The 23,024-nt window shown below is 32.3% G+C and overlaps 1 protein-coding gene and 1 long non-coding RNA gene across 4 annotated transcripts in view; both read left to right on the forward strand.

Moving 5' to 3' along the window:
• LOC142635537 (putative LRR receptor-like serine/threonine-protein kinase At1g56130) overlaps positions 1-23,024 on the forward strand; it is a 45,932-nt gene that overhangs the window by 6,650 nt on the left and 16,258 nt on the right. Inside the window, exons 3-16 of the mRNA XM_075809676.1 lie at positions 5,885-5,956; positions 6,125-6,196; positions 7,127-7,198; positions 7,804-7,875; positions 7,969-8,040; positions 8,135-8,206; positions 8,359-8,430; positions 8,510-8,581; positions 8,701-8,772; positions 8,871-8,942; positions 9,207-9,272; positions 13,545-13,613; positions 22,700-22,744; positions 22,898-22,959. Coding sequence (XP_075665791.1) covers positions 5,885-5,956; positions 6,125-6,196; positions 7,127-7,198; positions 7,804-7,875; positions 7,969-8,040; positions 8,135-8,206; positions 8,359-8,430; positions 8,510-8,581; positions 8,701-8,772; positions 8,871-8,942; positions 9,207-9,272; positions 13,545-13,613; positions 22,700-22,744; positions 22,898-22,959 — 962 coding nt within the window. The remainder of the gene's footprint in view (positions 1-5,884; positions 5,957-6,124; positions 6,197-7,126; positions 7,199-7,803; positions 7,876-7,968; positions 8,041-8,134; positions 8,207-8,358; positions 8,431-8,509; positions 8,582-8,700; positions 8,773-8,870; positions 8,943-9,206; positions 9,273-13,544; positions 13,614-22,699; positions 22,745-22,897; positions 22,960-23,024) is intronic.
• LOC142636008 (uncharacterized) lies at positions 17,723-21,902 on the forward strand. Of its 3 annotated transcripts, none has more exons than XR_012844235.1 (4): positions 17,723-18,110; positions 20,329-20,411; positions 21,172-21,585; positions 21,727-21,902. It is a non-coding gene; the product is annotated as an uncharacterized LOC142636008 (long non-coding RNA). The 3 variants fall into 3 exon arrangements; XR_012844234.1 differs by having other exon boundaries at positions 21,175-21,585; XR_012844236.1 differs by having other exon boundaries at positions 21,179-21,585.

The following is a 23,024-nucleotide window of genomic DNA, read 5'->3' on the forward strand; positions in this document are numbered from 1 at the left end:
TTCTTTAATGCAAAATCATTTGGTACACAAAGTCTATTTTCAAACCTCAGAAAACCATCATTAGACACATTAAATTCTGGTCTCTTCCATTCTTGTACTTCTCCTATGATCTTTACAATTTGTGCATCATCAACTTGTGAACTCTTAATCTTCTCAATCAAAGTGGGCTGTATTTTCAAACTGACCATAAAGACTTGGGAATCACGCATGACAATTTCAATTCTCATCCTTTCCAAGTCATTAATAATCTCTTTTTGAGGTAGCTAAGAAACCAGAAGACTTCCGACTAAGTGCATCATAATTGATTGAGCACATTAGCCTACATTAGCTTTGCCTAGATGGTAATTGATTGAGCAATCATAAACTTTAATCAACTCAAGCCACCTTTGTTGTCTCATATTCGATTCTTTTTGAGTAAAGAAGTACTTCAAGCATTTATGATCTGTATAAATCTCACATCTTTCACCATACAAATAATGTCTCCAAATCATGAGTGGGATAATTTTGTTCATAACTCTTTAATTGGCAGGAAGCATAAGCTATGACTTTACCATGCTGCATCAACACACAACCAAGCCCTTTTCTTAAAGCATCACTATAAATGACAAAGCCTCCCAAGTTGCTAAGGATGGTAAGTACTGGTGCACTGACCAACTTTTGCTTAAGTTCTTGAAAACTCTTTTCACAGTCTTTTGCCCACACAAACTTGGCATTCTTACGAGTTAGTAGAGTCAATAGGGTTGGAATACGGGAAAATCCCTCCACAAACCTCCTATAATAGCCAGCAAGGCCAAAAAAGCTTCTAACCTCACTCACATTCGTCGGTCTTGCCCAATCAACCACAGCTTCAACCTTACTAGGGTCTATAGAAATCTCTGCTTCAGATATCACATTTCCAAGGAACACCACTTGATCAAGCCAAAATTCACACTTCTTAAACTTTGCATATAGCTTCTTCTCCCTCAAAATTTGAAAAACAATTCTCAAGTGCTCTTCACGTTCTTCCATGCTTTTGGAGAAGATTAGAATGTCATCAATAAAGACAATAAAAAAGCTGTCTAAGTACTCATAAAACACTCTATTCATCAAGTCCATAAATGCAGCAGGAGCATTGGTCAATCCAAAAGCCATTAAAAGAATTCATAGTGCCCATACCTAGTCCTGAAAGCTATCTTGGGTATGTCTTCACTCTTGATTTTCAACTGGTGATACCCAGAACGAAGGTCAATCTTAGAGAAGACTGGTGCCCCTTGCAATTGATCAAATAGGTCATCAATATGAGGGAGAGGTATTTGTTTCTCACAGTAACCCAGTTTAACTCACGGTAGTCAATACACAACCTCATAGTCTCATCCTTCTTTTTCACAAATAAAATGGGTGCACCCCAAGGAGATGCACTTGGTCTAATGAAACCTTTGTCAAGGAGTTCTTGTAACTATTCCTTGAGTTCCTTAAGTTTAGTTGGTGCCATCCGATAAGGTGCTTTCGATATAGGAGAAGTTCCAGGGAGCAATCAATGGAGAATTCAATTTCCCTATCTATAGGTATTCCTGGTAGGTCTTCAGGAAAGACATCAGGAAACTCCCTCACAACAGGGATATCATCCAATTTCAATAACTCTTTCCTAGTGTCCACAACATGAGCTAGGTACCCTTGGCATCCTTTCCGTAATAGATGCTTAGCTCAAAGGGCTAGTATCACCCTAGGTAAAGCATGCATCCTAGAGCCCCTAAACCAAAATTCGGGTTCTTCTAGAGGCCGAATCACCATTTCTTTTCCAAAACAATCTACACTAGCATGACAAGCCGCCAACCAGTCCATTCCCAAAATCACATCATGGTCATACATGTCCATCAAAATTAAGTCTGCTAACATTTCCCTATCCTCAATTTGGATGACACAAGCCTTAAGCATAGAATTACACACCAAAGAATCACCCATAGGTGTGGCCATGGACAAGTCATAATCCATAAGTCCAGGTTTCTTATCACACAACTTAGCATATCGAGAGGAAATAAAATAATGTGAAGATCCACAATCAAATAGAGTTTTAGTAAAGCTGGAAAATAATAGGAGGATACTTGTAACCACAGTATCTGAAGCTTGAACGTCTTGTGGTGTGAGTGCAAACACTCTCCCTTGTGCCTTCCTCCTTTGATCATTCTTTCCAGGTTGTGTCATTGAGTTTTGTTAAGGAGATGTACAGCTTCGAGCTAAGTGTCCTGTCTTCCCACAATTATAGCAAGCCTTTCCTTCAAAGAAACATGGCTTATCTTCATGAAGCCTTCCACATGTAGGGCAAGCATTCAAAATTCTACCTTGAGCATTCTGGGATGGATTCTTATTTTCTGGGCTATTTGATGATGAATTACTCCCAGACCTCCCAATAGATCCTTTCTTGTTCTAATGACCTTGATCATTGCCTTGTCGAAAGCCTGTATGTCCAGTGTTTCTAGGTGGGTTCTCATTCCTAACATTGTTCTTGAAATCTTCCTTTAGTCTCATAGCTCTCTTAACTGACTCTCCATAATTATCAACCCCCGATGCAATCAGACTGTGTCGAAGCCTCTCATTCAACCCCTTTTGAAATTTGCTTACTTTCTGCGCCTCAGTAAGGATTAAGTGGGGGTCCAAAGCGAGATAACTTGATGAATTTAGCTGTATAATACTTAACAGTCATACTTCCTTGCACCAAATCAACAAATTTCCTCTCTTTTCGTTCTCGAATCACCTCAGGGAAGTAGTTATTGTAGAAAACCCCTTTAAATTTCTCCCAAGTGATGGGGTTTCTCTCCGTGTCCACTCCCTCCAAAATGGCTTTAGTGGATCTCCACCAACGCTCAGCTTCTCCAATCAACTTGAAAGTTGCAAGCCGCACCTTTTGAGAGTCAATGCAATCTAAAGTTTCTAACAACTTCTCCATCTGCAAGAACCAGTTCTCAATTTTTGTGGGATTTGGCTTCCCATCTAAAGAAGGGGGATTCTGTTTCATTAAAGTCTCAAAAGAGCAACCAACCCTTGCCTCTATTCTACCTGTGCTTCTACTAGCAGCATGGGTCAACCTATCCAACAGTCAGGCAGCAGCTTCATCCAAAGGATCAATGCGTGTTACCCTAGGACGTTCATTATCTCTCACGTTTTGAGTGACTTCAACCTCAGTTACAACCCCTGCTTTGGTTGACCTTCGCAAATTAACAATAGGTTCCTTGCTATTGGAATTGGCTGCTCTCTTCTTTTTGGGTGGCATGATATCTAGTTAATAGGGAAATCAAGAAATATAGAAGTAACATTGCCAAAATTTAAAATATCTCATCAAACATGACCTAGATACCAAATGCTCTGACAAAAAAAAAAAAAAAAAAAAAAATTCAAGATCATAACCTAGTTTCAAGTGTCTACAGGGTCATAACCTAGTTTCAAGTGTCTACAAAATCATATCCTAAGCTCTAATACCACAATTGTAATGCCCCAAATTTCATAAATAATAAATGTCTATTCAATCTAAATAATCCATAAAAATATTAAATAAATGTAACTAACAACCTAAAATCTCATCACAATTGTCAGAGCTCTAATTCCGACAAAGATAAAAATCCTCAAAAATAATTCTCCAGTACAATATACAATACCATAAAAATAATGATGAAATCCTCAGTTTCATAATATAATTTATAATTATTGTCTTTCAAGAATTTCTACTCCAATGATCTCTCTAATGTATCTGTAAGGGGGAATAAAATGGAGGGTGAGATAATTCAGTATGTGGAATTCACTAACATTGGGGTGTGGGAACAAACCTTTCAAATAAATAATTCTTACAACAAATTCATAACTTACTCATCAATATTTTATCATAAAATATTTTATATAAAAAAAATATCATTTTATTGTGAGCCATCATAATTCATATATCAATACCATCATATAAATAATTTCCTAGGCTTTCCTTGTGGTCAACGTTTACGCCCCATTGATAGGGTTTTGTTGTTCCCTTTTTGAACTAGAACCTCCTTTTCATCCCTTTCCTTAAGGATGGCTTCTTTGGAACCTAAAGGTGTACTCCATTACTAAGGAGCTTCCTTTTTGGATTCTCAATAGTATACTTTTTTGCTAAGGAGCTATCAAATGTGCACTGTCCCTTTTTCTAGGACCGTCCTTTGCTAAAGACTAGCTGTAGTATGATTGTCCCTTGTTAAAGACTAAATACAATACTGAGCTTTTAATCACGAGTTACCATAGGTTTTCAAAACATATTCAAGTTGCTCACAAAAATAAACCATTCATAACTCGAAAAAATATAAAAATATATTCACACATACAAGTTTAAATAAATTTAGGTTGTCCCACAAATTTTTCATAAAACGAATAGTCAATGTGCACATCAAACATTTATAAAATATCAATTTATATATAGAATGTTAACATATTTCTTTGATATAGAATAGTTTAATAATCAACACTGTTTTGGGAAAACCCCCAAAATTAGTAAACATTACTTACCTATTATTTGTAAAAATATGAAACCAACCTCTCTTAAATCACAACAAATCAATAGAATTAGAACTTAGCAATGCCAAAGATAGGTCCATCAATACACAATTTCCTACTTAAAAATTTGTTTTCACGCTTAAACAATTTTATCCTAGACAATACTAACATATTCAAAAAAATTTATTTATTCACTTAACTATCCAATGCACAATTTACCTTTCTTTTTTTCTTTTTTTTGGGAACTTAAAAATGTTGTTGCCTAAACTGATTTTTCCATTGATATAATCGTGGATATTCAAGAACTTCAATATGGCCGCATGAGGGCAATCTCATCAACCTAAAATTCACATCCTTTCTTGTCATGTAGCTATATCAATCATTTCTAGTCTAATATAATAATAATTATAGGACATCTCTTCCCATAATATAAGGATAAGTGGAGATTGCTAAGATCAGAGCATATGCCTAGAGTCCTTTTTTCTTTAATATATTGATAGGTTAGGTTTTATGAAGTGATGCCTAATATCCTATTAGCTACTAAAGTAAATTCATGCACAACTCCTTCCTGCAAACGTGGGACGATTTCTAGCCATAATCAGTTTTTTTTTAAACACTGTGACAATGTTGATTTCCCAAGTCCACACCTAACCCCCATGTTCCGTGCGGCACAAAGATTTATACACATAGAAATTCTCCATCCTAGGTGTGTGATATTTCAATAGCTCTTAAGCTATGTAGACACTTGCTAGGTATCACATAAATTCAAGAACCCAAGTAAAGAGGAGAGCTGACCTGATTCTCCTACACAGCCGTAGAGAAGAGTAAAGCAAGAAGATTGCTTGATGCCCCTTAAAGAGAGGTCTCCTATACACACACACACACACACACACACACACACACACACACACACACACACACACACACACACACACACATAACTTAGATAAAATGCTAGGGTTTTCCTTTTTCTTTTTTTTTTTTAAAGTTTATCAAGGCCCATATACACATACACTTATGTCATCTCACTTGGGCCTCTTATACCATAGTATTTATATTATTTTAATATCTTAGGCCCAAATCAATTAAATCCATTTAATTGTAGTCCTTCTATTTAATTTATGCATATGAAATAAATTAATAATAAAACTATGGGGTGTTACAATTTGAACCCAACTTCTCCTCGTGAGAGAGCATCGGTAGAGTCACTGAGCCATAAATCTCTTGGCACGTGATGGGATTAAATAATAGTTAAGTGATTAGATTCACCATTTTTTAATCAATCTAAACTTTTGGAATAAGTTGTAATCTATCACATACTAACTGTAACATTTCTTTTTGAATACATATTATTTTCTTTGCTTATTGCAAGCTAGCTGTTCTTATATTTTTCCAGGAGAGTGTATGCCTCGAACAAACGAGGAGTGATTCCAGAAGAACTTGTGGCTTTCAAATTTCTTACCTTCTTGTATGGATTTCTTCACTCGCTGCACTTGATTTATGATAGTTAACTCATTTTTTCTGTTTGTCTTTTTTTAAGGTGTGGAAAGAAACTTATTGTTTATTAGATTGTTAAAATTTTTATTTGAATGAGAGATTCAGATTTAAAGATGATAATTTTGTTCTTCATCTGTAGGAAGCTTGATCGAAATTTCTTCACAGGCCCCTTGCCAACCTTTATTGGAAATTTATCTGCATTGCAGTTATTGTAAGTAGTGAAAGAAGGCATATATATAGTTCAAACTTTGAAGAAAATATTTGACTTTATGCTTGTCATCTATTGGAGTAGGTTCACGTTTCTGCAGTGACTAAGGTAACATAAGGACATTGTTAAATTGCATTTATATTCGGTAAAAACATGTAAAACATATCCAAGTACCCATGAATCACACATATCCGGTGACTAAAGTGCAATATAAACTATCTGACCAAGAATCATTTTGGTTCGGTAGAACCTTTGCTTGTGTTGTGGATGAATGCAAGTACCCATCATGTGGATGGAGTGAGGGAATGAAATGAAAGGCCTAAACCTAGCCTTTCTATTTTATTTTAATAGTTGTTAAGAGGAGAATTAGTTCATATCTAATTTTGAAAGGCCTTCGGCATTAAGAAAAGGGGTTATAGAGAGAGTTTCCCCAGCAAATGAATTTCAAATAATATGAATCTTCACAACAAAAAATTCAAGTAATTGTCAAGGCTCCTCAAATCCACGTCGCAAGCAGCACAGGAACATGCATAATGCGTGCATAACATGCGTTGATATTCAATTAATTATCAAGGCTCCTCAAATTACGCTTGCTTCAAAAAGGTGAAACCTCACATGTAACAAGAATTATCATGCCTTAGCACTTCTATTGCTACCTTAGACAGTCACACATTAAGCCAGCAACGTATGCTGTCTTGGACATTTTTCATACCAAAATTCTTTTGTCCTTTCCGGTTATAATCTGTTTACTATTTGTTCATTTTAACAATTATTTCATTTTCTTAATTATGCTTTTTGATACTTTCATATAAATAGAATGTGATGTTTTTTATAGAAATAATTAATCAATACTGGTGGGTAAATTATAAAGTATAATTGCTGAGAATATCTGGTTGTTGATTCCTAGATTTATTGTTTTGTTTAACATTTTAGGTCAATTGCCCACAACATGTTCTCTGGGACCATCCCAAAGGAACTTGGAAACCTGAAGGAGCTAAATATGCTGTAAGACACGAAAGCACCCTACGGTGAAACATCAATTATTCTGTGAAAAGAAAGCATCAATCAAAAGTTTTGTTTTGTAAATGCAAGGCCTTATTTTGATGGAAGTTAATTGCTTCTCTGAATTCTATGGAATGAAGATTCATTTTAAAATCTTTCAAATAATATAATAGAAAGTAAAAGTGAGTTTTAGAACGGTTTCATTTTGCAAAAAATACTACTTGTTGTCATTGGTAATGACTTACCTGAAGATTCCTAAAAGGTTGCATTCTGGGCCTGGATACTAGCTACCCTATCTGAGTTGTCACTTTATTATTCCTATACAAATTGTGTTTTGCTAGAAATGTTAAGAGTTTTACATAAATATTCAAGTGATCTAGATTATAATTGTGAATTTTTTGATATGATAATAGGCTCATTGTCCAAAGGGTACACCATATGAATTTTTTGATATGATTGAAAAAGCTCTTGAATGTTAATCAGAAGTTGCATTTAATTAAATAGTCAATGAAATCAGTTTTGAAACTGACTACTGGGAGAAAAAAATACACCATATGAATTTTGATGATTTCTTTGACATATAACTTCTCCGAATATATACCATGCAGGTCTTTGGTTTCAAATAATTTCTCAGGAACACTTCCTCCAGAACTGGGTAATTTGGTCAAACTTAAGTACATGTAAGTTCTAACGTTCTTTTACTTCTGTTTAATCATAGGCAAGAGTGTGTCAAATTGCAATGTCTAAATCATATTGGCTTGTGAATTTTGCAGTTTCATTGACAGTTGTGGATTGGGTGGTGAAATCCCTTCGACATTTGCCAACCTTCAAAATATGCAAATGATGTTAAGAGGACATCGCTTTATTTATTTATTTTACTCATGCAAATGAAGATTTTTATCATGAGCACAGCTTACAGTAGATATGCTTGGGTTTCAGGTGGGCGTCAGACAATCCTTTCACTGGAAGGAGACCAGACTTCATTGGAAACTGGACAAAGCTAACACAACTGTAAGCCATCAAAGTTTCTGGTTTCATCTTCAAATGTATTTTACGTGGATGATAAATTTTAGTCATCTCTAGATTTTTATGCATTCCTCCAAAGCAGAGAAGTATGGCTACTATAATACAACTGTTGATAAGCCGGTTAAATGTTTTTGTAGGAGAATTCAAGGAAACTCTTTTGAAGGTCCAATACCATCCAGTTTTTCTAACTTGACCTCATTACAAAGTTTGTGAGTATATTTTTCAAATTATTGTAATCTCTATCTCTCTCAACAAGACTAGCTTCATAATGTTTGTGTATTCGTGTAGGCGAATCAGTGATATATACAATGTGAGCTCCTCCCTTGACTTTATTAAAAATTTGAAGTCCTTGACTAACTTGTAAGTTAACTTACCCTGCCATTCGCTCATATACCATCCAACATTGTTTTTTTTTACCAAATGTACAATCTAAACTCATTCACCTATGCACTAATTTTCCACTGTTATTTCTCCCATAGAGTTCTAAGAAATGCATTGATTACTGGAAATATTCCATCTGATATTGGAAAATACAAAATTTTACAAACACTGTAAGTTCCAATGGACAGTCAAACCTTAAATTCTGACTGATTTCTGAGACTTCTTTCTGTTCTATTTATTTCTCTCAATTTATTACTTACTTTTTTAGGGATTTGAGTTTCAACAACCTAACAGGTGAAATACCAAGTGGTTTGTTCAGCATAAGTTCTCTCAAATTCTTGTAAGTATGCCCTTGCCTTCTTGTTTTTCCTTTCTTCTTGCAACAGAAGGATTCAAAGTTACAAACTTTAAGGCCTACAACCAACCTGCCCCTCTACCACCTAAGCCAGGGCTGAGCACTTTGTCCCCATTGCTTGAAGATCTTGATCTATGCCCTCTTTTGTTATCATTGTGGACTTATGTTTTATCCATAATTGCACCCCCCCCCCCCCCAAGTCCTTTTTTAATTCTCCTGTGTTCTCTTACACTATATCAAAACGGTTAGGTCTCTTGGAAACAATAGTCTCTCTGGAACACTTCCTAGCCTAAAGAGTGAAGAACTTCTAAATGTGTAAGTTCTCATAACATAATAATACGTCATCTTAATCTCTTAATGTTTTCCCTTTCAGCATGATTTAATATTTTTCTTAGGTTCCAATGAGATTATAATAATTTCATCTTAAATATTTAATGTTAACCCTTCTAGTTTTTCTGTATGCTTTAGCATTATATTCTTTTTTATTTTTTATGTTTCAAGTGAATCTCCTGGGTATGTGTGTGTGTGTGTGTGTGTTTTTTTTTTTCATTTCAAGCAAATCTGTGTGTGAGTGAGTATTTTAGTATCTTTTAACAATATTCATCCTTGGAGAGATGGCTAACTGAAATGGTCAACTAGGTAGAGTAGCGTTACTTGAGATCCTATACTTGTTACAAGCCTAAAAAGTAGTTAGATTGGTTGCCCTCGGCAGAATTTTGGAATAACAGGAATTTTCAAACCACCATCAAGACTCCCTTTGAAGCCCTTTATGGGTTTCCAATTTCCACCCCCTTGGCTCATAGACTACATACCTGGTACTGCAAATTATAGACGGTTGAAGACATAGGAACAGATCATGTCTATATTCAAAAACAATCTTGTAGCTGCCCAAGAAAGAATGACTATACAAGCTGACAAACACATAATTAGTTAAGAATACTCAGTGGATGATTGGTTGTTCTTGAGACTCCCTTATAGAAAAATATTTGGGACTTCGAAGCCATTTGAAGCTGTCACCGATATACTTTGTTCCATTTAGATCCTTCAAAGGATTCCTTTGAATTTCAGATCCATCATGTCTTTCAAGTATCTACCTCAGGCCAAAATTGGGAAAACATACCACTCCTTTGTCAACATATCCTAAAGTTAACAAAGAGGGGGATCTCTCTCCTGAACCCAAAGAAATCTTACAAAGAATAGTGACCAAGCTGGGCAACAAGGTTGCTATAGAGGTGCTTGTCAACTCAAGGCACTCATGCAGATTATGTTACATGAGAGTTATTCCATATCTTGCAGCTCCAATTCCCTTACCGTGGGCAAGGTGCTTTTCCAAGGGAGGGATATCTTGGGAGCCTAGTAAGGGCCTTGTGCTATGCTTGCCAAGTAACCCCAACCCATATGTCATGTGCAAGCAAGTCAACAGCCAAAATTATGTGTGTAAGCATGTGAAAGTAGCATCATGTGTAGGAATTCTGTGTGAGAATCATGACGTGTGAGGGAAATAGGCAAGTAGGAAGCTAAAGATTGAATTTCATTAAGGTAGTTGTTAGAGAAATTTGTTACAATTGGTTCATTAATTAGAAGTTATATAGAGATAATCTTGCTTAAAAAATACCAAGATCTTGAGTATAAATAGAATCATGAATTTGTACTTGCTCATTATGTGAACTAACTGCAAACCAGCGCATTGCACGTGATAATTATTTTTATGGTGGTTTTATTAATTTTTTTTTTTACAATTTAAACTATTTTAATAAGGAGTAATCTATTTCATAATCACATTTTTATTTATTATAGGAATAATCATAAATGTAGTATAGGAACAATCATAAATCATAAATATAAATTTTGTCGTTCCAAAAATGAAAACAATACAATTTTTCTTAGAAAATCAAAAGGCAAGTTAACAAAAATATTCATTTTTAATAAAAGTTATTGTGAGGGTGAAAGGGTCAAGGTATCTTCTTGGGCCTTGGGCCTGATCCGAGGGTATTAGTTTGTCCGAGGAGAATTTATTAGAAGTGACGATACCAAACTTAAAAGCCCATAGGCAAACTGTGGCGGGAAAAGCTAAGGGAAATAGTTTAAGGACGGGTAACTTCTCGGCTAAGTGAAGTGAAGGTCAAAAAGTATAGGATGGTAATAAGAGTGGCATTCTACAAAGTCTCGTGGATGAAGAGGTATTCCACAAGGGCATAGAGAGAAAGAACAAATGAGAAATTTCTTATAGAAAGCTGCTACCACCGCATTTAAGACTCTACACCTATCTCTCTGTTCGCATTAATGGGGAAATGATCTTTGAATAGTAGTGATCAGCCTTACAGCTATTGTTTGAAGACTTCAAGAGGGTGGTGGATGGGACAAATATCTAGATTGGTGATCTGTGCCATACGTGGAAGATGGAGGGAAGAAGAAAGATGATATAAAAGGAAGAGAAAGGCATTAGAGCAGGAGGATCGGAAAAGAAAGAGAAAAACACCATAACCACCACCCTAAATTGTAATCTATCTTTAGAACAAAGAAAAGAAATACAATCGCTCTCGACATATGTTCGATGGGACTTTCTGCTGTGTAAACATCTTGTTGCATGTGAATTGCAAATTGAGCTTATCATTTGTGTTGTTCCATATCCATAAAACCTAGGTTTTAAGCCCATTCTCTATAAATTTCATTGTATTGGACTTTTTGGGCCGGTTCCCTTCTCACTGTTGGGTCCAGGTGCAAATTGTGACCTTACAGTTATTTACAACATTTTGTGAATCATTAAAAAGAATATAAAATTTTGAAATTATTCTTTTAGTTTTAAACAAACTTTCTCAAACCTTATTTCTTCTGCCTACAATCCAAAACACTGAAAAACATAACTAAAAAGATTAATAAAACTTAACAATGATTAATTAGACCAATTAGGAAAACACTTTGTTGTTGATAAACAATTATCAAATAAACAATTACTAGCAAAATCTAAGAATTAAATTTCTATATATGCATTGTTATAAAATAATAATAATAATTAAAATAAAATTTCAAAATTTAAAATTTGTCTTCCATTCGATTATTTTCAATTGGCTAAGCAAAACCTTTGCTTTTCTCTAAATAAATGACATTATAGAGTACTTCTAATACAACAATTAAGAGTACTTTGTCTGCCACAAAGAATTAAAAAATAAAAAAACATTAGTAAAGTCTCATGGTTTAACATCTAAATTGAGCACTATAAAAAATCATGCTACGTAATAGAATAAATAGCAAATTATCCAAATCATGCTATGTAATAGAATAATATTTTTTTTATGCTATGTTTAATTCCTTATAACGCAATAGGATAACATTTAACAATTAAGAGCAAAAAAAACAACAAAAACAATTTTTTTTTTTTTTTAAAAAAACTAAATCACATTAACCCAAAGTAGAGTTTTAAAGAATATATAGAATCAACCTAAAGAAGAGATGCAAGAAAAAAAAAATCCACCAAAAAATTGTGTGTGTGTGTGTGTGAGAAATAGAGAGAAAAAACTTTCTTTTTTTTTTGTGAGGGAAAACAATGCATAGAATGGAAGAGATAAGGACAAATTTATATTAAGATGGTGTGAATAAGAAGAGACAAAAATAAAGGAAGATGAAAGGAAAGAGGAAGAATGATATTAATGTAAAGGATAGTGGAGAGATGAATAGGTAAGGGAGGGAAAAAGGTTGGAGAGGTAGTAGGGAGATGAAAAGGTAAGAGAGTGAAAAAGGTTGGAGAGTGTAAATATTGAAAAAATAAATGTTAAAAACAATTATAGAAAAATTGGAAAGAATTAAGATAATGATGTGGATGTTGATGTGACTCAATGGGAGCGTAGCAACAATAAATGTTACACTTCAGCTTTTAGATATATATATATATATATATATATAGAGAGAGAGAGAGAGAGAGAGAGAGAGAGAGAGAGATGATAAGCTAGCTCTCTCTTAACTCTCTATACCTGCTCTTGGGAGTCCACAATTACCTCGAATTACTCCAATTCTTCCTTCACTAGTTAGGATCCATACAACTGCTAACCTTAAGGACTAGTAGAAAAATTATACTAGGAATAGTACAATGGGCCTAAGCCCACACATGGACTTGGGCGAATATAACCCTAACAATGGAGAAAGTTCCCTTTCCCTATAAAATGGAGAAACTCCCCCCTTTTTTTTCCTTAAATAATAGTATTGTCATATTCTAGTATTCTACTTTCTTTTCTTACTTTATTTTTATTGCCTAACTACAAATAAAATATGTAAAATATACCTAAAAATATTAATTAATTAATTGTTGTTATTTTCATTTCAAGTTTGCATAATTCTTAAATTAAATTGATCAATGGGCAAAAAAGAGAAGAAGAAGAAGAAGAAGAAACATTTTTACTTTGTATGGTATCTTCTAAATTTCATGCAATAAAGTGTCCAAATCTGAACGTTTTGCACTTGGCATGTGACCAATTGATAAAACAATCTAGTTGCTTTGTAGATTTCTTATTCTGTATGTTTTTTTTTTTTTTTTTTTTGGTGGGGGATGCATTATGTGTCTACTCAATACTTTTCACATTCCTTTGTGTGCAGAGATTTGTCCTACAATCAACTGTCTGGAGGATTTCCCTCATGGGTAACTGCATCCTCAAACTTACAACTGTATGTATCTCAAGTGATAGTACTCTTTTCTTTTATATCTTTTTCTGAATTTAACACCTAGGTATGAACACCAGGTGCTATTGACATAAACCTAACTGATTTATTTTAGTATATGCCACATGAATGTAATTGAAGAATCAAATTAATTTATTCCAGCCATGGTAATTTAAAGAACATTAATAAATACTGGTTAGAAACTTGAACTTGATTTCATTCATTCTATGGGTGTCTATCTATACTAGAGCTTCTGGAAATGATAATTAGCTACCTCAAAAGAAAACTTCTAATGCTCCATTATAAAAATAAGAAAAGAAAATAAAAAATAAACATGATGTTAACTAGGTTGACAAAATGGTGGAAACTATATTAGGTATAGCCCATCCTGCATAATTCTTTTCTTTTTATTTTTTATTTTAAAGTCATGTCAAACGCTAATAAATCTTTATGCCTCTTCTATTACTTGGTTAACCGTTTTCCCTTATTTTATGAGAACACTAACAATGCTCTTCACTATACCTCAGTGAGTGTTAACTACTGATTTTTGAAGAATGATGATTTCAGGAGCCAATGCTCATTTGTAAATACACTACAAAAAAAATGCCTATTAGCGACCAAGAATTTTCGACGGACCCAAAAAGCCCTCTCAAGAAATATTATTTGTGATGGCAAAATAAAGCCCTCGCAAATACTTGGTAAAATGTGAAATATTTGTGACCAACAAAAAAAGCTATCGCAATTATGTGTTATAGCCGTCACAAATACTAATATTTTGGAGGGAAATTTTCCCTCCATATTATTTGCGAGGGACAATTAAAAATCTATCGCAAAAAGTGTAATAATTGTGACGGTTTAAAAAATGCCGTCACTAATACTAAATTATTTGCGAGGGCTAGGATTGACCTTCACAAATAATCATTAAAATGTAAAAAAATTTGGAGGGAAATGTTCCCACCAAATTATTTCCGAGGGACAATAAAAATTCCTTGCAAAAAGTTTATTTTTTGTGTGAGTTAAAAATATACCCTCACTAATACTAAATTATTTGCAAGGGCCATAATTGGCTTTCGCAAAAAAATCATTAAAATATGAATTTTCTTTTGAGATAAAAGTAATTCTAAAATTCAAAGAAAAATAAAAAGAAACATATAAACATATAGAACTTTGTATTCTTTAGATGAACCTTTTTTTTACAGTCTAAAAAAAAAAAACCTTTTATATATATCCTATATAAGAAAGGTCTGTCCTTATTTTCTAAACAATTGTACCCATAAAAAAATGATAACACTTTCAACTTCAAAATGGTAGCCTAAAATTCAAGAATTTCAGCCTTTTGTACTCTCTCTCTCTCAAAAGTGAATAAAATTTTTTTCCCATTAAAATAATGCATAAAAGATAAGTTTAAAGATCAAATGGTAAATTACACCCGATTGGCATGAAAATTGGCATGCATGTTAACAACATATAGAACATGTAATCCAACGGTTGAATTTTCAAAATATGAATTCAATAATAAGTTATTTTTTGGTGTAACATTTTTTAAAGTTACATTAAGTATAACTTGAACTATATCCTATATTTCTTAATTCAATGTGAATTTTGACAAATCTACTGTTAGATTACATTATCTTCATATATTTTTCATGATTACAAAATTTCAAGGGGATCAAAGATTAATAGTCATGTCATCAATCAATTGTTTAAATTCAAGTTTTTGTAAGTTAAAATAATGCATAAAAGATAAGTTTAAAGATCAAATGGTAAATTGCGCCAGATTGGCATGACAATTGGCATGCATGTTAATAACATATATAGCATGTAATCCAATGGTTGGATTTTCAAAATATGAATTCAATAATAAATTATTGGGTGGTGTAACATTTTTTAAAGTTACATCAGGTGTAACTCGAACCCAACCCTATATCTCTTAATTCGATGTGAATTTTGACAAATCTATCATGAGATTACATTATCTTCATATATTTTTCATGCTTAAAAGTTTTTAAGGTGATCAAAGATTAATAGTCATGCCATCAATCAATTGTCTAGATTCAAGTTTTAGTAGTTTAAAATAATGCATAAAAGATGAGTTTATAGATCAAATGGTAAATTACATCTGATTGGCATGAAAATTGGCATGCATGTTAAGAACATATAGAAAATGTAATCTAACGGTTGGATCTTCAAAATATGAATTCAATAATAAATTATTGGGTGGTGTAACATTTTTTAGAGTTACATCAAGTGTAACTCAAACCCAACCCTATATTTCTTAATTCGATGTGAATTTTGACAAATATACCGTTAGATTACATTATCTTCATATATTTTCATGATTAAAAAATTTCAAGGTGATCAAAAATTAATAGCCATGTCATCAACCAATTGTCTAGGTTCAAGTTTTAGCAGTTTAAAATAATGCATAAAATATAAGTTTATAGATCAAATGGTAAATTACATCCGACTAGCATAAAAATTGGCATGCAAGTTAAGAACAAATAAAACATATAATCCAACAGTTTGATTTTCAAAATATGAATTTAATAGTAAGTTATTGGGTGGTGTAACATTTTTTAGAGTTACGTTAGGTGTAACTCGAACCCAACCTTATATTTCTTAATTCGATGTGAATTTTGACAAATCTACCGTTAGATTATATTATCTTCATATATTTTTAATGCTTACAAAATTTCAAGGTGATCAAAGATTAATAGTCATCTCATCAATCAATTGTCTAGATTCAAGTTTTAGTGGTTTAAAATAATGCATAAAATATGAGTTTAAAGATCAAATAGTAAATTACATCTGATTGGCATGAAAATTGGCATGCATGTTAAGAACATATAGAAAATGTAATCTAACGGTTGGATTTTCAAAATATGAATTCAATAATAAATTATTGGGTGGTGTAACATTTTTTAGAGTTACATCTAGTGTAACTTGAACCCAATCCTATATTTCTTAATTCAATATAAATTTTGACAAATCTACCGTTAGATTACATTATCTTTATATATTTGTCATGATTACAAACTTTCAAGGGGATAAAAAATTAATAGTCATGTCATCAATCAATTGTTTAAATTCTAGTTTTTATAGTTTAAAATAAGGCATTAAAGATGAGTTTTTAGATTAAATGGTAAATTACACCTGATTGGTATGAAAATTAGCATGCATGTTAAGACCATATAGAATATGTAATCCAACGGTTAGATTTTCGAAATATAAATTCAATTATAAGTTATTGGTTGGTGTAACATTTTTTAAAGTTATATTAAGTGTAACTTGAATCCAACCCTATATTTCTTAATCTGATGTGAATTTTGACAAATGTACCATTAGATTATATTATCTTCATATATTTTTCATACTTCCAAAATTTCAAGGTGATCAAAGATTAATAACCATGTCGTCAATCAATTGTCTAAATTCAAGTTTTTGTAGTTTAAAATAATGTATAAAAGATGAGTTTAAAGATCAAATGGTAAATTACATCTGATTGGCATGAAAATTGGCATGCATGTTAAGAACATATAGAAAATGTAATCTAACGGTTGGATTTTCAAAATATGAATTCAATAATAAGGTATTGGTTGTGGTTGAAGTTTTTTTTTGAGTGCATGATTGTGTGAGAAAATGCTTAGTAAAAAGTTGTTTTAATTAATTGTTATTGATCGAAGAAATGAGTTATATTTTGTGGCCCTCTACGCGGTGGTATTAAAAACCGTCGCAATATAAATGTTTTAGTGACAATTCTATTACTTATAGCGGCGGTTTAGTGCACAACATTTTTAATATTAATTTAATAAAATTGGTAAATCAAATGTCAATGGTGAAAAATGTTTTTTCTCTTTAAAATTTGGGGTGAAGTGTAGTTTTTCCAAATCCCAAAATTTCAAAGTAACAACTACCAAAGAGAGGTAGTTTTGCCAAAAAAATATATACAAATTTTATTTTTTATTTTTTATTTTTTAAATATTGAGATTAAATTTCCGTAAATTAAATTCACTTACACAATTTATTATTATTATTTTAAATAAATCCCCCCGCCCCAATATCGTTTTTACCTTAAAAACAAAAAAGAAAAACCCTATCTCCCTCTCAATAAAAAAAAAAAAAAAAGGCGCCCAATTTTTTCCAATCCCCCTCCAGGTCTCTCCATCTCACTAAAAAAGAACCTCTACTTTGACAAAAAAAAAAAAAAAAATCTCCCTCAAACGCCTCTCCTTCTCTAACCAAGCCCTAAATCCCAAATCTCCAAACACAAATGCGTCTCCCTCAAATGCCTCTCTCTCTAACCAAACCCAAAATCCCCATTCAAACCCAAACTTAAACACCTTTACTGCATAAACCACAAACCCTAACTCTCCAAATACAAACTCCCAACTAGCTACCATTACTGTACGGATCTGCAGAATTTCCAACTATTGTTGCAAAGAGGCCAACCACACCACCTTGAGAGCTTTGTTGTTGTGTATGCTACTATCAAACACGGTGTAGGTACATTTGCTAACCCTCTCAATTCTTTAAATGATACCCATAACCCATGTATTGGTTGACTTAGTCGTAGTTCTTAAAATGCAATGCTAGGTGTTTTGTTTCAATTCATATTTAGATATATAAGTTCCCTTGGGTGTTGTCTATTTGAGATGCCATCTGTATGTGGGGTGCAGGGATGGACCTAGTAGGGGGCCCGGGTCCCCCTGTCCTTATGTGAAAAAATAAAATCAAAGCCAAAAATTATCTTAAAATTAAGAGTGATTTACTTACCGGCCCCCCTAGAATTTTGGAAAAAAATAACTTCAGACCTCAAATAGTTTCACACTTTCAATCCAAAGAGAAAATTTTGATATAAAGAACCCAGAATCAAAAATAAAATTTGGCCATCATTGAGTTTTTGACCCATAGCTCCTCCAAAATAAGCAACAAAATAACTTTAATAAATTCAAACAATCACAAAGGGATAAATAGAAAAAATAAACCCAAATCTTTTCTATTTAGGACTCTTAAATCAAGAGATTCAAGACTCCTAATAAAAATTGGGGAAAAAAACTCATCTTTATATATATATATATATATATATATATATATATATATATATATATCAAACAAACAATCCCATCCTTCTCTCATCGCCGCTTGCTGCAATGAGCTCCATTAAGTTGAAGATTTGACCAGCCAACCAGCGACGATCGGCACAAATCTAGCCTCCAGGCCCTCTACGGCTCCACTGCTGTATTTATCTCTCTTTGAATCCCTCTCTTTGTTTGTATATTCAAATGTGTTCACTTTAAGTTTAAGACAGCTGCTCTTTGTTTTGGTAAAGTGATGGAAAACTATAGTAACTCATAAAATAGTAATATAAATTAGGATTGTTAATTATATTATTATTTTATTGATTGATATTTTTCATTGATGAACATAGGTTGATATGTTGATACGTGTAGTTCAATCAAGCAAAATAAGATCACTATGTAGTACTGTAGAGGACTAGTGGCTATATTGTTAACTTGTGAGTGATCATCAATTTGCTTTATATTCAATGTAATTTTTATGTCTACATTGCAATCTCAATGTAAACTTACATGACAGACATACAAAAAGTAATAAATACTGTACATATTTGTAAAGAAATGGTAAATATTGTATATTTTTTACAAATGTATACAATATTTGCCATTTTTTTTGTGTGTATACAATATAAATTTACATTATATGTACAATGTAAAAGAAGAATTTTCCTATATTTTAAATTAATAATAGTGTTTCTATAATAATAGTATTTGCTTGAGCAATTAAATTAAGCCATTCACTCATTCTTATAGACTTGTTTATTAATTTTGTAGAATAAAATATTTTTTTGTCTTGATTTTTTTTAAGTTAAAATTTTTTATTATCTCTGGCTTGGCCTCCTATAAAATATTTTTGACTTTGCCACTGACTATATGGATACTTATTTGAAATTTGGTTTTTTATACATTCTTTGCCCCCCCTAACTTCAAATCTTGGGTCCGTCCTTGGTGGGGTGGGCTATGTGTCTTAAAATGGTAAATCTTGAAGTTTTCAAATATCTAAACCCTCACAATTCCTTCTAAACTAAAAGTTTTATATTAATTATTATGTGAATTAGTTTAATGGCCTTGTCATTGCAATACTTCTCAATTTAGACAAAAATGAACTAGTAACTAGGTATTAGATTCATATTATTTCAATAGCTTCTAAAAAAAATTATAGATTAATAAATATCAGTTCAATATCTCATACAAATATATGAATAATTTTCTATAGATTGGTTTTTTACTGTTTTTACCTTGCCAATCCTGTTTTGAATGTACCTATTATATGATTTATATCATTATCATATAAAATATGAGTGGGTTGGGGGGTTAAATTGTGCTTATTCTTCTTTGATGATTGCTTACTATAAGGTTATACCACATGCATGTTTGAGTCTAAACAAATCCTTATCCTTTGTTCTGTGTTTTAGGACTATGTATGATTTGTTGTCCTGTTTGAATTTTTTATTAGTTTTTTTTTTTTTTTTGAGTAAAGAGACGAATTTTTTATTAGTAATGTAGATAATGCAAGTTAATTTAATTTCTTTGATTGACTTGATTTCATGTAATATAATTCAGATCCTCAGACTTGCCTTATTAACCAATATTATTGACAAAGTTTTATTATAATGAAAGTTGTTTGTTATGTTCTATAATTTCAGAGCTCTAACACGAGTTCCTTTTTTCCCTCTACTTGGATCAAGCCGCATTGGTTTTTGGTGGACTTAGGAAGAATTTTGCAAGGGTAGGTCATTTATATTATGCATAAAATACAAAGTTCAATTTATTATCTATGTTTTCTTTTAGAATAAACCCATAAAGTAATTAGTTATATATATCTATACTGAAATTGATTGAAGCTATTTATTTATATATGTGTTTTTTTTTTATCTCGTATATAGGCAAATATAAACTTTTGTATCTTATTGAAAATATATATATTGTGGTAATTTTCGGAACACTATAAGGAATGTTAAATGTGGAATTTGTAGAGTTCTCTGATGTGAGTTTTAAATGCCCAATCTCAATTGTTTGGCTTGAGATTTGCTTTAGGTTGTGTTAATATTTCTATTTTGTGGCCAAATATGCGAATTCTTGATATTTCTATTTTACAAGACCCAATGTTAACTATACTAGTTATTTTTAAGAGTGCATAATTATACATGTGTTAGCAACCGTTATTGTTGTTAGTTATATATTATGATGCTTTATAGGGAGTAGATAAAATGTTAGTTGATAAATTTTGGATGCATCATTCTACTAGATATATTAAAGGGGTTGAAAATTTTCTTGAGTATGCATTTAAACATTCAATAAATAAAGATATGCAAAACAATTATTTGTGTGTTGATTGTAGCAATAAGTATTGTTGGATTGAGGATAAGGTCTAGTATCATCTTATACTAGAGTATCATCTTTTACTAGTGGGTCATGTCTTTAACACAATCATATTGGAAATACATATTTATATTATATACTTTTATCATATTAATACTAACTAATAGTAGGTAGACGTGGCAAGGGCTTATCACAACAAAAAAAAGGTAGACATGGCAGGGGAAGGTAAAAGTAAACGCAGAATCATCACACCAAAAGCTACTCAAGAGATTACTATTCTTTTTTACCAAAGACTGAAAGGAGCTTGGACGACTTTTAGTGAATACCCAAGATCTGAGCTTGAAACTCTATATGCTTGCTATAGAGCTCAACATTTTCAGCATAAGCAACCAGATGAGGAAGTGAAGAAAGAATTTGTAGAATTGGTGAAACGATGTTATTCTAATTGGATGTTTCACATTAAAAGTCCTATTTTTAAGAAGTACACAGAGAAAGAAAATCGTTATAAGAATGGTCATTCTTTCATTCCTACACTCTTTTGGAAAAAGATGGTGGATAAATGGATGGATGGAAATTAGAGGGTGAGTATAAATGAAATACATGTCATGAATTCTCTCTATCTCTCTTGCACTTTCTTTAACCATTATTTGTTATTATTTTTATAAAAGCTAATATTCTAGTGAATTATGTTTAAAGTTTTGTTTTGTTTTGTTTTTTTTAAGGATGGTACTAGTAGGGATGAAGAGGACAACTCAATCAATCACACGAGGGAGGTTGAAAATAACTTGGAGGGTAACTCAGAGGAAGCTTGGAGGGTAACTCAGAGGAAAACTAGTATAGATCTTGTCGTAATTCTAGTTGTTTAAGTTTAAAACAAGGTTTAATTTTAAGATTTCGTTGTATATACTATATTTTAAAGTTTGAACTTATATGAATTTTTATCTTTCAATTGATCAATTTTTAATAATTACAATTAACATGATGGTTAAAAAAATAAAAATAAAAATAATAAAATATTTCAAAAATTATATAAAATATTATCATCGATGACATAAAAATTTGGTCATAAATAATTTTATAGTGACGACAAAGTTTCTCGCAATTTATAGAATAGCGATGCCACTTAACTCTTTACAAAAACATTTTAAGCGATAGTTTAATGTCGTCACTATTATTTCTAACTAATTGTGAGGGGTTAAAAGCCCTTACAAATAAATTTTAGTGATGACATTATTATTTGTCTCTAAAAAGTATGTCGTCAATTTGGAATTCACAAATAACTAATTGCGAGGGTATAAAGGTCCTCACAAATAGTTGTTAACGATAACTGTTTTCCCTCGTTAAAAATAAGTCGTCGACTTTTCTCGTCGTTTGATAATATATTTGTGAGGGTAAATTTGTTCGGTAACGACGGTGGATTGCCCTCGTAAATTATTTATTTGCGAAGGTATGGTCGCAAAATCTCTTTTAGCAACAAGAGCAAATACGACGGCTTTCGAGGGCCATATGCTCTCGCTAATAACCTTTTGCGACGATATTTGAATTTTTGCGAGAGTATTCTATCCTCGCTAGTAGACTCTTTTTTTGTAGTGATATCTGCTGTACCAATGTTTTAATTTATTATCCTATATATCATCTCTAATAATATGTATCAGTTGTGATAGTGACAAAGGATCATTGGATAAAATTATGTAGGAATTTGGTGGCAAACAACTTCATATTTGACAAATCAAACATAAGGTGAGCTGCGGTTCCTCCTCTCACCCTCTTTTAACGAAGTCCAAAAGTAGGCATGAGAAAGAAAGCGATTACCATTTCACATCTTTAGCTGAATGAATTCTTTCATGAAATTTGTTAATTCAGATAAGCAGTAGTCATTCCCTGTGTTTGCAGTGTTATGCCAGGACTGAATTGCCTCCAGAGAAATTTCCCATGCAATAGGAATTCTCCACTTTGTAAGTTATTTCTTTCTTATACTTTGTTATGGGATATGACAGGGCATAGCCTGTCATGATTGATG

The sequence above is a fragment of the Castanea sativa genome, chromosome 5 (genome assembly GCF_040712315.1).
Source record: "Castanea sativa cultivar Marrone di Chiusa Pesio chromosome 5, ASM4071231v1".
NCBI lineage: Eukaryota > Viridiplantae > Streptophyta > Magnoliopsida > Fagales > Fagaceae > Castanea > Castanea sativa.